The sequence below is a fragment of the Nyctereutes procyonoides genome, unplaced genomic scaffold (genome assembly GCF_905146905.1).
Source record: "Nyctereutes procyonoides isolate TBG_1078 unplaced genomic scaffold, NYPRO_anot_genome, whole genome shotgun sequence".
In the NCBI taxonomy this organism is placed as follows: Eukaryota; Metazoa; Chordata; class Mammalia; order Carnivora; family Canidae; genus Nyctereutes; species Nyctereutes procyonoides.
Window position 1 is genome coordinate 5,917,667 of NW_026575037.1, and position 16,055 is coordinate 5,933,721.

The following is a 16,055-nucleotide window of genomic DNA, read 5'->3' on the forward strand; positions in this document are numbered from 1 at the left end:
TAGAGAGCATGAGCAGGGAGATGGGTCACAGGAGAGGGAGAAGCAGACTCCCCACTGAGCAGGAAGCCCGACTCAGGGCTCCATCCCAGGACTTGAGATCATGACCTGAGTCAAAGGCAGTTGCTCAACCAACTGAGCCACCCAGGCATCCCAGGTTTGCTACTTAAGATATTCTTACCACACAGTATATCAGTATTGGAAAACGGTAACTTATCTGACTATTCTAACTGGATCAAAATATCCCTTAAACTAATGCAATATCTATTGTTTTGATCCTATATTCATGAAGAAACTGGTCTAAAATATAGATTTCAGAGTGGCCTTAATCCATCAAGAAGTCAGCACTTCTCTTTTTTCTCTTTGTCTAAATGATTGATGTGAAAATTGAGGATTTGGCATTCTGATAAATAAATGGATACCTCATGAGTTTGTTTAGCATTAATCAGTTTGTTGGTTCCTGATCATCTCTGTCTTACACAGCCATTTCCTCAGCTGAGCAGTAAACCATCGTGTCACGCCTTTTCTCTCATTCTTATCATTGTAATTTCACTGGTGATTGGACCACTGGACTAGTGAACAATTTTAAGGCCTTTACTTTCTTTTCTTAGATGTGATGCATAGGAATTTCTATTCAGAATAGTATATTCTTACACAAGCAGATATTCTCATTCCTGCCCACCCCCAGCCCCATCTTTAATAAATTATTAGTTAGAACTGAGAGCATTTATTAGGTCACAGTTTTGTCCTCCAAGAGTAACTCCCTTTGCAAAACCTAACTAGTGAATGAGCTGTTTGGGGAAATGCTAATAAATGTTTCTGTTGTAGGTGCAGTCACCTGTGGACTCTGCCACCATGTCCCCAGTAGAGAGGACAGCAGCCTGGGTGTTGAACAATGGACAGTATGAAGAGGATGTGGAAGAGACTGAGCAAAATCCAGATGAATCCAAGCATGCTGAGAAGGTAGAACTAGCCTGTTTTTGTTCACTTTTTGCCCCCACGGTGATAGGCCACCAGAAAGACTGTCTTGCCAATAACATGACGCCTTTCCCTTCCCCAGTTTCCGCTCCACCTCTTATTTTATCCAGCATCCACACACCTGTATATTTCAAGTCAATAGTGTCTCTGTGTGAAAATAGAAAATATTGGTCAGGCTGGAGTGGAAGGGTTAATTTTCTTTTTATAGGTTATCTTAAATTGGAGAACATTCTGCTATTAATTTCTAGTCATTGAAGGGGAATATTTAGTGTTTCTGTAAGCTGGTTGTTAGTCTTCAACCAAAGCCAAAATTACCCTTGGACCAGACTTCCTTCCCAGGTCCTATTTAATGATTTTTGTCTCCCCCCTCCCCCCTTATTTGCTTTTTCTACATAAAGAGCTCCTAGCCCTATATTGATTTGTAAACAGATATTATCTATTATTTCGGTTTTGTTTTAAAGAAAAGTTGACATGGAGAAAAAGGATTATCAAATAAGAACTTTGCCATCATGGATGGCATTCTCTCATTTAATTAACAACCATACAACTAGTTCTGCTTACTTATTAGCTTGATCCTAAAATATGCTTATTGATGCATTCTACCTTTTTAAACTGTCATGAAAACTGTCATCTTTGATCTATTGGCTTAATGAGTGTAGTTTAGTATCATGATGTGGGTAAGCAGAAGCTAACTGCCTGATTGTCAATGAAATGGGATAGTCTGTGAAAATAGTTGCATTTTACAAAGCACCATACAGATTTATCATGAACTAGTAATAAATTTAAGTAGACCATCTACAAGAAAGCTTATACTTCTCACCTCACCTCACCAGAAATGTGACATTCCAAGGCACTCACACCCCAACTATTGCAGTATTAGGACAAGAAAGGGCTATGTAACCAATGGAATTACATAAAGCTTTTGTGAGAATTTATTATATAAAGCTTTGGTTTATGTATATTTATATCAAACTTTAGTGAGAAAAACATACATGTTCCAGTAAGCAGTCCCAGATTGAGCAGATGAACCACGTCATGAAAAGGGCCAAGAGACAGTTATTAATCAGCCCTGGAGTATATGTAGGGCTTTTGCTTAGTGCTTGTGACCTGAATGTTTTACACATTTATAATTGAGGAGAAAGCAGCAATAGCTTACTTTGCCATCAGATTCTTTATTTACCTGATAGCATAACATTATAGAAATGTTGTTTCTTCTCTAAAGGGCTGATTCTAGTAGAATGAAGGAATGGCAGTCTGATGTCAGAGGTCCTACAGTACAGGTGACGATACAGAAATCTCTGGTAGACAACTGGCTTAAGTTATTTGTCAGGTTCCTAAGTACTTGATCTTTTTTTTTTTTTCCTGCCCCAATTTGATACAGATTGTGGCTTACAGCAACTGGTAGTTTAATGTGGAAAGAGGTACACATAAATAATATAGATTCAAAATGCCAAGTTCAGATTAAAAATGTGATTTTAGGGGGAGGGAGGACAGAACTCCTTTACCATTCATACCTTTCGATCATTTTTAAGAATATTAGCAGCACATAGAACAGCAGTCCAGACAGCATCCGACCACATTGATTTCCAAAACCAATGTAACTCCAGTTTTTCCCTCCTTGTCTTTGATGCCTCTCTTCTGCTCTAGTATGAGCAGGAAATTACTAAACTGAAGGAGCGCCTGAGAGTGTCCAGCCGGCGCCTTGAGGAATATGAGCGCCGCTTGCTGGTGCAGGAGCAGCAGATGCAGAAGCTGCTGCTGGAATACAAGGCCAGGCTGGAGGACAGCGAGGAGCGCTTGCGCAGGCAGCAGGAGGAGAAGGACAGCCAGATGAAAAGCATCATTAGCAGGTCAGACCATCACCTGTGGTGGATGGGGGCCAGTTAGGACACAAAGGGATTGAAAGATGATCTAAAGAATCCTGAAGTAGTGGCAGCAAAAGCCACTTCAGTTCTACATTAGCTCTGTGGTACTTCGTGTGGATATGGTGAATGACTGTATCTCTTAAAATTTTCTAAATGTGACACCTTCATACCCTTCCTTGAAGATGGAAGTAGCCTGTTTCTCTTTCATCATAATTCGAAAAAGTAAAAATGTTGCAACTCAATTGATAGGTCTTAGTATTCAATGTCCAAGAGTCAGTTTGTTTCTCATGAGTCTAGAGACATGGAAGGACATTATCAACGGATATCTTTAGGGCCAGAGAGAGAGTGCCAAGGATGTCAAGGGAGATTAAGGGAGGGGTCAGTTATACCAAACACTTGCATAACACTTAACTGTGGCCCCGGCACTTTACAAATAATAATCGGTTTGATCTAAATAAAATGCTTTATGCCAACCTTGGAGGCAGGAATTATTTTCATTTTTCATTTTACAAATAAAGAAACAGGTTCCAAAGCCATGAAGTCACCTGCCCAAGGTCACTTAGTGGAGCAACCAGGATTTGAAGGCAGGCATTCAGGCTCCAGAGCCCACGCTCATAACCACTGTGCTTCACTATTGTCAAATCCTATACAGAGAGGTCAAGCAAAATAAAGACAGAAAGGGTTTGTTGTTTCAGAAATATGGAGAGAGTTAGCAGTCTTCGAGCCATTTCGTGGAGTTCAGTGTCGGTGGGTTAAGATGTGAACAGTGCCTGAGAAAGAAAGCAGGCCTACTAAGTGTAGCACATTCTGAGAAACTCAGCTGTGCAGGGAGAGAAGGAACAGCTGTCACAAGGGAACTTGAGATTTTTTTTTTTTAAAGAGTTTATTTATTCATGAGAGACATGGAAAGACAGAGGCAGAGACACAGGCAGAGGAAGAAGCAAGCTTCATGCAGGGCCCCCAATGCAGGACTCGATCCCAGGACGACCTGGGCCAAAGGCAGGCGCTCAACCACTAGCCACCCAGGTGTCCCAGGGAACTTGAGATTAAGAGAGTTGTTTGTTTTCTTCTGGTTGGCTTGGTAGTTTACAATGAAATAAGCTGGGCCGGGGTTAGAATCTGACAGAGGAGAGGGAGGAAATGACTATGGGGATTCTGTCCCAGAGGAGATAAAAATGCATGGGATCTAGTCTCAGGCAGAGAGGTCAGCCTTAGATGTCTCCTTCCAAGGTGGGAAAGAAGAAAGCAACCGTGATTATGGACCTCTTGTTGGGAAGGAATGGAAATGTGGACTCTGCCAAGTTGGGTTTCTTGTCCCCTACATCAGCTGGCCTCTCTTTGACATCCTCACTGTCTCCTTGCTGCCACGTTCTAGGCTGATGGCTGTGGAAGAGGAACTGAAGAAGGATCATGCTGAGATGCAAGCAGTTATTGATGCAAAGCAAAAAATAATCGATGCACAGGTGAGCAGGCCTTGAATCTGGTAGAAAGCACTTGTTCATAATAACTGTTCAATTTCCTGACTTCTGACCTTTGGAAATGCCAAGGCATGTACTGCAAAATGGGTCATTGGAAAGTTCGCAGCATTACCTTTTGAAGATTAAAAGAGTTTCTATGTGACCTGTATTAATTTTCCTTTCTTTTATTGGTGACAAGTCTGTTAACCCAGCAAAGTACTAGTGTGCTCAGTGCAGTTGCTTGACAAATCTCAACCTAGTGCATGATGGGGTTTCCTTCTTTCCTTACGGAAAGGAGGGCATTCTCTAGGTACCTGTGAAAAGTACACCGCATGTGTCTGGCTTGTGACCTCCACTGACCATTGCTTGGCTGTGATGTTCACGGTCTTGTTAGTCACGTTCACTGTGCCGTCGACCTCTAGCCCCACATACTAGGGAAAAACAGGGTTGTGGAAGGTACCTTTCCTTGCTGTTCTTTTGGTTCAGGGTTTGATGGTGATGCCTGGGATTTGCGTGGCTGCCCTTCTTTATTGGCACTGTGCTTAGAGAGCCTCTTAGCCCTGATGAAATCAGAACCTGGGCCCCTGCTCAGCATAGCTTATAGCTTATACCTCTGACACTAATGGTGGGGTGCCTGCCAAGAGCACCTCACAGGGGCACATCAGTGATCAGAGCAAAATCCAGGAAGCAGGAGACATCACCGATTTGGGTTTCATTTTATCATTGCAAAATATGGTTGTATTTTTTAGAACAAAACAAATAACAAAAGGCAGATGTGGTTTTGATAGAGTGGCTGGTCTAGTCACCAAATATATCCCCTTCCTGAAGACAACCAGCCCATACGGTTTACATTTCTCACCTTTAAAGACCTTAATCATATTCCTAAGCTATGAAATAAAACTGGGAGCAAGGACTTTTATGTTCTACTCTCCTCTCTGCATATCAGCCAGGGGACCGTCTATGTCGGAGCTCCCAGAATTCTTAAGCATGCACTTAACACCCCCTGTCTAGTTTCCTGACAGGGTTAATGTGGGATGGGGTTTATTTTTCAGAGGAGTTGGGAGTGAGGCTGAAAGCAGAGCAGTGGAAGGAGGTTTCCTGGGCCCCGTGCTCCACAGACACACCCAGCGTGGAAGCCAGTGTGAGCTGTGACGCTCTCATCAGCGTCGCTCCTGGAATATTTTCGACTCTGTAGTTTCTGGATATTTGGACCTCATAAGAATCAGAAGAAAGGTCTGCTGTAATTATCTGACTTGGTCCTTTTTTTAAACCTTTCTAGGTGTCCCCAGGGTGGGTGAAGAAGGGGTAGTGGAGACAAGGCTGTCTTGCTGTACATACTGTAAAAATTCACCCCAGAGCCTTTGGAGATATAGCCTGGATACAGAAAGCAATTTAGTCAGGAAAACCACTGTTAATAAGTTTCCGCTTCGTGGATTTTCAGTGTGACAAAATAATGCAGGAAGAGTTCTATTAATAACCACACTGGGAGAGATTTTGGTTCTGATGAGATAAAGCAGACCATTTTTAAAATTCCAGCTGGTCTAAAACTGTGTCAATCTTAAGCAGAGGAAGCTTGAGTGTGTCACAATTGTGGATCTGTGCATAGAGCATTTCCTTTTTCTCGGTTGCTTGTCAAGACAGCCTCATTAGCTTCTGACGATTTCTACCCACTCCCACTCCCTGTCTTGACATCGAGGGCAAGACAACTGTGTGTGAAGCAGGAGTCAGGCATGGCTGGTGAAAACAAGGAAGGGAATAGGATCTATCAGGCCTCAAAAGCTCTGGAAAGTGAAGACCTTCTCTCATTTAACCAGGAGGCTGTCGCTGCTCAGGGATGGGTGAAATGTGATCCTCAGATCATTAGTCAGCGTCAGCTGGTGGTCTGGCTAAACTAGACATTTTGGGTCCATACCTCAAGACAGTGGTTTTCAAATGCTTGGATTCCGTGGACTATTTTGGTCAAAACAGAGGAGCCTTCCATAGATCACTTTCCAGCTACTCATACTGACCATTACCAGCAAGGACCACTGTCAGCTCATGGATGAAATCATCCTGAAGCTAGCCAACTGTAGTAAATTACCTTTTCAAACAAGCATTACTGTACTGCATACTTTCTACCAGAGGCCCACCATGGGTCCCTGAGAATACTTGGAGAATCCACTAGATCACATTTTGAAACCCACTGTACCATGTGTATAGCACAAATCATAAACACGAAAGCTAATTTTTAAAAAAAGATTATAACCTCCAATTCCAGCTATTGTCTTACTGATACATTAAAATCTTATTATAGCAAAAGACTGAACATCTTTGGGCATCCTTTGTAAGGAATGACTTTTTATATCAGGTCCTTTCTTTTGTAGGGATTAATCTTACATCATAAGTGTCTGATGGAGCAGAGCAGCCCTTCTGGCATCATTTAATAGAATGTGCATAAGTTTGGGGTGAAAGCTTCTCAGTGAGATAGCCCATACTTTTAGGTCTCTGGCATCTTCCTTGGTGCCACTGGTAGTGGAAAATATTTCTAAAACAAATACAGTTGCTTTCCTTATATTAGAGTTGAGCCCAACATTTCCCAAAGCACTAAAGGTCCGGTGCCCAATGAACTTGTTCTCATCTGTGTCAGCAGTCCTATGTCCCTATGGGCAAGACTCGTCCCTGAAGTCAGCCTCTAGATCTCCTGGAGTTTATGCTATGAGGCCTGGCCTCGGTCAGCCACTTTCTAACTAGCACTACAGGAGGATGAACATTTCATGGGTCAGGACAGAACCACCTGACTTGAACCTTGTAGCACAGCCGTGGGGATCCTGGTGATGGAATTAAGGGAACATTTCTTAAGCATCAAACCAGGGACTGTGCCACTTTCACCCCCCCAGGATCTCTCCATGTGACTCAGATGGAGAACAGAGAAGGGCTTCCTCCTATGAGAAGCAAGCAGCTGCCTAGTTACTGTTGCAAGTGATATCTCCGCTGTGTTAAATTACAGGTCATAAATGGAGATGAGATTATTCAAACAGGCAAGTAAACCCGGTCCGTTCTCTAGCTGAGCAGTTCCCAGCCCTGGCCCGATACACTGGCCTCCTACACATTCCAGCTCCTGCACTCCCCACACTGGAAATCCTTCCTGTCGGGCGTGGATTGCTTTGCCTCTCAACCCAGGCAGAATCAAAATGTCAGAGCATCTTTTGCCAACTGAACTTGACTTTCAAAAGTCCCTATTTGATTATTTTTCTTTTACTTTTTGTTTTATTTTTGAGAAGTTGGCAGTGGGGGGAATTACAAAAGGGGATTTGTCCACTTGGAAACTTTCAGCTGTTCAGCAGGGGGGTTATTTGGCTTCAGCTGTTACTCTTATAGGAAATAAATCATTGCAATCATTCTTAGCCTTCTTTTTTGACCCTTTAAGAATCAAACAACTTTTTAAAAATGCTAAAAAAAATTTTTTGGATAAACCTGAAGAATCCTACATTCCTTTGTGTTGGGCCTTTATAATTTATCCTAATGCTGAAATTTCTTTTTTAATCATTTTAAGATATTACTAGTTACTCTGTTCAGAGACTATTCTTAACCAGGGGGGCAAACATCATCATTGGCCCCTACTCCTTGTCTCCTGAGAACCACTGCCCAGTCCTTAACCTACCAGCTTTTTAAAGATCTATACTTGTTATCCCAGTAAACTCCATTGGCTATGATTTTTTTAATTACTGTTTTTTTAAGCCTCAGAGATCTTTCTTTCATTGAATTATGCCAACCTTTAAAATGAGTTACTCTCCCAAAATAAAAAGCATTTATACTAGATGAATGCTTACCAAGTAATGCTGATTTTATGTATGTTACCACCTGGGACCTTCATCAGGGAAAAGGAGGACTTTTTTTTTTTTAATGCTAATAACAAGAGGTTTTTCTCATACTTTTGAAACTGCTAGCCCTGCTGTTCCATCCCACTCCCAAAGTAGGAGATTAAAGGGGAGCATTACTTGATGCTCTTGTCTGTTATACTTTTGCCTCCAGCATCCCCCAGGTCAGTAGAGGGCAGTGGTCCTCACTTGGTCCCCCTTTCAGCCCCCCTCCTGGCCATGCGTTTCCCAACAGAGTGCCCCGACATAGCCCTGGGTGCCTGCTGTCCCTTAGGAAAAGGCAGCATCCAACCCTCAGCCCTTTCTGTCCTCTCTGCACCTCACCTTGACCAGCCTTACCACACTTTTCCCAGGGTAAATTCAGACACTCCCAGAGGAGGAAGGCTCCTTTTGGCTTTGGGGGTTGTTCCTCAGGTGTTTTTTTCTTTTTAATTTCACGGATGTAGGTGAAGACCACCCCTCTCAACATTAGCCTCTTTCCTGAAAAGTGACAACTGCATGTTGGAAAGGTTCTGGAATAATCTCCCTACCTGCTGAAACTAAGATTAGGGTTTCTCCCCTAATCTTTGTGACACTGATAATATTTTGATGGAATGATTTTTTTTCTCAAAGTTAGATGAACCTACTTTCCTTAAAATTGCCATATTTTGGCAGGGGATGGCCCTTTTTTCCGTCTTTTTTTTTTTTTTTTTTTTTGGTGTATGTGTTTATTCAGCAATCTTTGGTACCAAAATATTGGTTCTAAGGCATTTTTTTCCCCCAGAGACTCAAAAGTAAATTGAAAACAATCTCCTTATTGGGTAGCTTTCCTGGAGTAACTCTGAGCTGGAATGAGTCTAGGAGCTTGTGTTCTCTGTTTGTTTTCATGTGTTATGTTTATGGCATCCCCCTTCGGCCACATCTCCCTTCCCATATTCAAATGACCCCTTGGTCTGAGCTTCTGGCTGCTTTTTCCCCTCTTGCTGTTGCATCCTCACTTTGTTGGTGACTATAAACTGCCACCATGTATTGTTTTAATTTTGAGCACAATGTGAATTATTTCCAAATGTGACTGATGTGCCCTCTTTAGGGGCTGAGAATCCATAGAGCACATGCACTTTTCCTCTGTGAAATGAAACCTCTGGTGCTTCTTTCTTTGCCACCTGATTTCTATGTTTTAATTTTGACCCAAAGCACTTAATACCATTAGGCAGCTTGACACCCCTGTTGCAGTGAAGTAACACACGGTGTCTTTTTCACATCGTCCTAGTATCCAAAGGGATAATTAATAACTGGTCCTGCTGTGCTGAAAGGAAAAAAAAGAGAGAAAATAAACACAGATCCATTGGGCTCAGGGGAAGCTGAACCTGAGTAGTGTGCAGAAAGAGGCAGAGACGTTCCATTTGTCTGGGAAGCATCATGCGTACTACTGTTTGATAGAAAGCATTAGAACAGTCATTCAGTGGAGAATTACCATGTGATTTCTCGCATATAGCCTGCATAAAGCCCTGCTTGGTGTGTTGCAGGAAAAACGAATCGTGTCCCTGGATTCGGCCAACACCAGACTGATGAGCGCACTGACCCAAGTGAAGGAGCGGTACAGCATGCAGGTCCGCAATGGCATCTCCCCCACCAACCCCACCAAGCTTTCCATCACGGAGAATGGTGAATTCAAAAACAGCAGCTGCTGACGGGCCCTGTGAACACACAGACTGTGGGAAGAGACAGAAGGAAACGTCCCCACTCTCCTGTCTGCAGCCCTCTCCCCGACCCCACCAGGTTTACAGAACTTGGCTACTTCAGAACTGCAGAGTGGCGAGAAAGTCTCGAATGAAGAAAGGAACCTTGTCTTTCAGGGCATAAGGCTAAGACTTCTAAGGTCGATGCTTCCCCCCACCCCCCATGTCTCTATGTACATAGGGAACTTAGTTCTGGGCCATGTACAGAAAATACCACTGTAATATACCAAAAGGAAGTTAATAATGTAGATTACCTTTTTAATTATTACTATTTTTATTATCGTTTTCCTCTTGTTAAAGCACTGCAGTTGTTAGAGGAGGAAAAGGTAGGAAGAATGTGTGAGTGAGAAGTGAGCCCAGGGGCTCAGTAGGTCGAGGCCACATGTCTATCTGATAGAAGCACATGGAGTGCAATAGGACATCGTCAGAATGAATTTTTCAGGGATTCATCTGCCAGTCTAAAAACCCCGCTCTGGCCCCCTTGCCCTTTAGGAGAACATGCAAACACCAAGAACCAAACAAAACATTTGGTCCCATTGATCAGCCAAGACTGGTTCTGGATGGACAGCTAATCTGATTTGAGGATACACTGTTTCAGAAGACACAGATAAGAGCTGGTGCATCAAAACTGGACTCTAGGAGTGGTTTCTATTGAACTCCTGTTAATGTTTATTTCCTTCTGTCTAGAGCAGATGGGAATTGCCCATTTTAGGTAGGGGGCTTTTTTTTAACCCCAGTTGTAATAAAGGGTGTTTCTTTTTCCTCTTTAGAGTTTAGAGAACTATAAATATTTGTGTCTCTGCATACCATCTTCATCTTCACACACCCACTGCCCTTTCCTCCCCCATGGTGGGAGCAGTCTTCACCAACAGGGTTTTACTCTCCCCTGGATAGGTTGTTCAAATATGCTGTCCATAAGCCATCCAAAATAAACACCCTTTCTTCCACATAGAAAAGGGCTAATCATACCATAGCAGGAATCTCTGAATATTTCCTATTTACAAAAAAAAAAAAAAAAAAAAAAAATTCTATTTGTAACTTCTAATTTTTGTTTGGGATAAAGATTTCATCCATTGTACTAGCAAATCTCTGGGCAGGGTACTTTTATCTCAGTCTTTAGCTTTTAAATGGCTTCTTCTCCTAATTCCCTCACAAAAATTTGGAAAAGAAATCCAGATCTGAAGCATGGCTCTCTCAAAAGTCATGATAACTCTTCTACAAAAAGAAAACTGAAAGTGCAGGGGCCATGCATTCCAGTTGTTACTCCCATGCTCTTCGTAGATTTGGCAATAATGACTCAGTTTCACCAACTGTCATCCTTGGCTTTATTGTAGGACAGAAACAGTTGTGGAAGCTAATTTACTTCCTTTATTCCAGAGGTGTGAAATGTCATCTTGAATGCAAACTTGATTATCAGAAGTATAGAATGTTACGTGTTAAAACAGACATACATACAAATATATATGCATATATACTCACACATATGTACATATAACTGCACAAATAGGAAAAGTTCATGCCTTCTCTGCTGTCAGATATAATGTTAAAAGGGTTTTGAATCTCTTTAAGCAAGATCTAAGCAGTTCTTTATCCTGAGAAAGCAACATTTCTCAAATGAGTTAGTGGTGTTTATTTTAAATTATAAACTTTAAGGAAATTCAGAAAAAAAAAAAAAGGAAAGGAAAGGAAAAAGGGAGAGGAGGAAAAAGAAAAAGACCTGAGGGAGCCCTAAACATAGAGTGAGTGTTTCTACATAATAGAATATTGTAAGGAAACGAGAACATTGATCCTGTCCTCCGTTGGGTGAAGCCCAGACTTGGCATCTGTGTGAACAGCCTCTCTTTCACGGCGCCTGGACCTCTTGAGTGCTGCCCCCTCTCGGGTGGATCTCTGTATTGGACTCTGCATCATACAAGCTCCCAACGGCCCCCATCCCACAACCTTTTGAAACACTTCCTACATAATCTTCTCGTCTGCCAGTCAGAGATGTGAAACAGGCTGCTCATCGTGCTTACCTGGTTTTTGTGCCCTCCTATTTTGGCACTTGGTTATTTTTTGGCCCTTTGTGGTGGTTTTACAAATTCTTACCTCTTCCCTCTAAGCTTAGGGCACATCGTGGACAAGATCACTTACTTTAATAGGAAAACCACCCTACAAATGCTAAAGTTGCGCCCTTTGTTGGCCTGGGAGTATAAACATAGATGGCCTCCTTTAGAGCTATTCCCAGCCCCAGCCACCTTTAATCCATTCTCTGCAAAAGCCTTCCATTGTGCAGTAAGAAGCCTGGTAAAACAGTTGTTGGTTTCGGCGGCCTTAAAAGTATGTAACTTGGCTGATGTCCTCCATTCAGGTTTGGAAGCTCTGAAGTGATGGTTATGGGTTACAGAGGCCTAATAAGCTCACCTATACTGGGAGGTTGGGGGAGACACAAAAATATCAAATGTGCTTTTGATGGCTGCGTAGATCTTGTTGACATTGTAGGAGCTCTTTAGAGGGCTGCCTTCTTTGGAAGACTGAGTGCCCAAAATGTTTGGAAACATTATGTTAATCTTGAATGCAGAGAAAAGAGTTAAGAAAATCAAGTTAGAAGTAGGCTAGAAGTTCAGATTTGTTGACATATATTAGATTATCCTTTGAGCCTTGTTCCTATCCAAATATTTTTCTGAGTATTTCTTTAGAGAAACTGCAATCTATACAACTTATTCTGAAAGATTTTTTTAAGTGTGGAAGACTGCAGCAAACAGCTGATCATTTTTATGGAGGTATTGCTTAATTTGGCTTCTCTTCAGCCCAAATAACTACATAGGTATGTTGTGTGGAGCAGAGGGCATAAAATGGAAGAGAGGCAGGTGGATTAAGATAGCCATGGCCTGGACTCTCCCTTCCACCCACATATCACCATACTGCAGGCTGCAGCCTGGACCGCAATCAAACAGAATTTGGGGTTCAGGGGTAATGCTTGCCAAGTGCTTGTCTAAGCTGATGGCCAGACTTAGCTGTTAACAAAGACAATGTGGATGGGATCTAGAAATTAAGGAAAGAGCTTTCATTCTCGCTTTTTGTATCACTGAGCAACAGGCTTTCTGGGCCAAAGCAGCAGAAAGAGTGACATTTCCATCAGGTCCTCATGTTCCCAGAGTCTCTATAGTATATACAGTATAGGAGATGATACATAGTAACTAAAACAAGCCCTTGAGCATCTCCCATGTTCCAGGTGCTCTCACCAAGGTGCCATCGGAGTCCAGGGTGGCCTGTCCATAAGGAGAATGTGGTAGACTGGGCTCATTGTGCTCTTAGAACTTCTTGTTGTGTTCACTCAGTATCAAGTTGGTCACAGGTCGCTTTCTCTTGTCTGCTGCCACCTTTCCCTATGATGGTGTTGGACAGTGAAAGAAAAAGCAGGAGTGTCTGTCTCTGACTGCTGTATGACCTTGAGAATTAGCTGGACTTTAAAGCTTTCCAGATCTTATTCGACCTCAGCCTTCGTTTATGGATCTGTGGTTCTTCTGGCTCCAAGCTCTGACTATGTCCTCAGAGGTAACTCAGGTAGGAAGCAGTTCTTTTTCAGAAACCCTGGAGCAAGACAATAGCCATCAAGTGAGTTTGCATTAGTATTTGCTTTGACTTCTACCTTGATTAAATTCTAGTTATCTCCAGTTCAGAGTTCCTGAGAAGGCTGGTTGTGGGACAACTTGAGGAAGGAATCCTCTTTGGGATGACCTTAGTCGCATGTGACCTTGAGCTGAGTCTGAACACCAGACTAGACTTATTGCTGAGCCTGGCCCAGCAGCTCCTGAGTCCGTGCCACTGCTTCAGTGTATTGTCAGTGACCCCCATGGGGGCCACCTTCTCCTGCAGATTGTGGAAACCTTTAAAAGGGTCTTCTCCATTCCCCCTCCCCTTCTCAAGTCATGTGTGAAATCTGCTGCTTGCCCCAATAGTACATAGTTGCCTTCCCACCCTCTACCTGAGGGCCAAGAATTTGGGATACTTTGTTTCTATCAATGTGTCAATTGGAAGAACCTATTTTACTAGTCTTATAAAAGCAAGATGTGTTGGTGTGTCGAATTTTTAATTAGAATCCCTTTCCATGTTCCAGTGATTGTTATTAGTTCTAGAAGCATTATCTTGTTGTCGTGACCCAGTTATGAATTCCCTTGAGGTTAGGAAGGACAAAAGTGATGAAATTTGCATGAGACAGAATATCTTATGAAGACTGAAAGAACTTGAGGAAGATACATGATCCAAACAGGGACTAATGCACAGCAGCCTTCTCAGTAGCCCAAAGGTTCAAGGAAATGGGATTTATATCGTTTGCCAGATCTTAAAATACATAGATTAATGGAAAGGTAGTCTCTGTAGACAACACATGTGCACCCACATAAAACACAATTCCTAGGGCCTCCTTTTTCTGAATGCTAATCCATCTTGCAGAACAGTGATTTCCAGACTTTCTTGAGCTTTTTAGATTTTATGCTCTTGTTAGATGTTATGACCATGGTCTGCTCCTCTTTAAAATGTACCATATGTGTTATCTGTTATATGTATATATAAGTTAAAGTGACTTGAAATTGATTTGGTCTGACATTGTCTCAAGAATCCTAGATAGGATCACTTATGCCATGCGGGTCATAGAAAGAAAGCTGAATGTCACTGATCTGAGAGTAGGATCCAGAAAGAAGGAGCTTTGGTTCCTGGGCAGTTAATCCTCAGGTGTTTGAGTAAGCAAGCTGGCAAGACTTGGCAAACACAGCAAGCCACCCCAGGAAAGCAAAGTGGCCGTTTTGCCTCTGTCTCAGCCTGCATTTTTCATTTCCTACTCCTGTCTCATTTTTCCTTCAAATGCCCTCCATTTTCACTAGGAAATGTTTTAGTTTGGGACCTAAAACCAGATTTATCTGTTGTTGTAAAAGATTTCCAAGGAAGCTGTGGTTTAGGGGCCTCCATCCTCTGTGGGAGGGGGTTCAAATGTTCATGTATAAATACTGTATTTTTGTCATTTTTAAACTCCCAAGGGAGAAATTTCAGTTCCCAGTTCACCAAAAGGTTAAATACTAATTGACTCAATAACCACTATCCTGCAGAAAAGTGGAAATAATTAGTAAAGGTTAAATTTTGACTGGTGCTTAGATATTTCTTAGTTACATTAAAATTAACCCAGGCGGACAGCAGCACACTAACCTAAATCACACCTGTGAGGAATTTACCTGCTAAATTTGATTTTGTTTTTCATCTCCAGGGCCTTAATAAGAATGTGTTAACACACATGACTATTTTACAATAATAGCTCTAAATAATTTATTTTTTATTTCAAGAAAGAGAAATACACCTTAGAAAAACAAAACCCAAGATTTTATTTTATTTTTAAAGCCATATTTTTGTGCTGGTAGCACTTAGATTGTTCCGTATGTGAGATCCATATCTGCATTTCATTACCTGGGTTTGTTCTAAAGAAGATTTATTTTTGTTCTGTGAATAATTTTTGATGGTTCTTGTACATGTACAGATATAGATACGTTTGAGGTCTTTTATTGATATTCCTACAAAGAATACAAATAAACTTTAACTTTAAACATTTCAGACTAAAGTTGCTACTGTATTTGACATATTTACCACCTTACTTCTAGCATGTATCTGGGTGATTAGAACACAGGAGAAAAACCAGAAAGGAAATGTATGCAGGAATATTCTTCTGAGGTTTTATATATAATTTTTCTCAATTGACAGGTGAGAAATATTTAGCTGTAGTAGGACAGGCAGCTCGCATTAGTATGTTGTACTGTGACAATGCCCTCAGAGAGCTCCTCATTCTGGAGACCTTGAAATCTCTTCAGTAGTTAATGGCTCATAGGGGAAGTGCCCTTCACTTCATTGGAAGTGTGGCCTCTCTTAATTCCCCAGGTAGATTAATGGGGTTTGTTTCAGGATTCTTGTTGCTTTCATTGGGGGTTTTTTGTTCTGGTTTGCTTGTCATTCTCCAGGTTACTGTTCACAGATGCCTCCATGTGCTTCTGTTTACCTATCTCGTTCCGTAAGATCCAAGAATGCCAGGTTTTTCTCCTCCCAGATAGTTTTCTTTTGTGCTGGGCGCGGATCTGAACTTCTGTCAGTTAGCCTCTATCTGGAGTTATTGCTAAAAGCCTGGAACAAATGTAGAGTCTGATCTACTAGGAATTTAAAGAC

General features: G+C 41.9%; 1 protein-coding gene across 5 annotated transcripts in view; it reads left to right on the forward strand.

Moving 5' to 3' along the window:
• RASAL2 (RAS protein activator like 2) overlaps positions 1–15,447 on the forward strand; it is a 353,302-nt gene extending 337,855 nt beyond the window's left edge. For 4 of the 5 annotated variants that reach the window (XM_055319253.1, XM_055319254.1, XM_055319256.1 and 1 more), the window contains 4 exons: positions 826–960; positions 2,623–2,825; positions 4,216–4,303; positions 9,660–15,447. In XM_055319253.1, the coding sequence (XP_055175228.1) occupies positions 826–960; positions 2,623–2,825; positions 4,216–4,303; positions 9,660–9,824 (591 nt within the window). In that variant the 3' untranslated portion in view covers positions 9,825–15,447. Of the gene's footprint in view, positions 1–825; positions 961–2,622; positions 2,826–4,215; positions 4,304–7,283; positions 7,738–9,659 lie in introns of those variants that run through there. The other variant, XM_055319255.1, reaches the window with a different exon arrangement.
• The last annotated feature ends 608 nt before the right edge of the window (positions 15,448–16,055 follow it).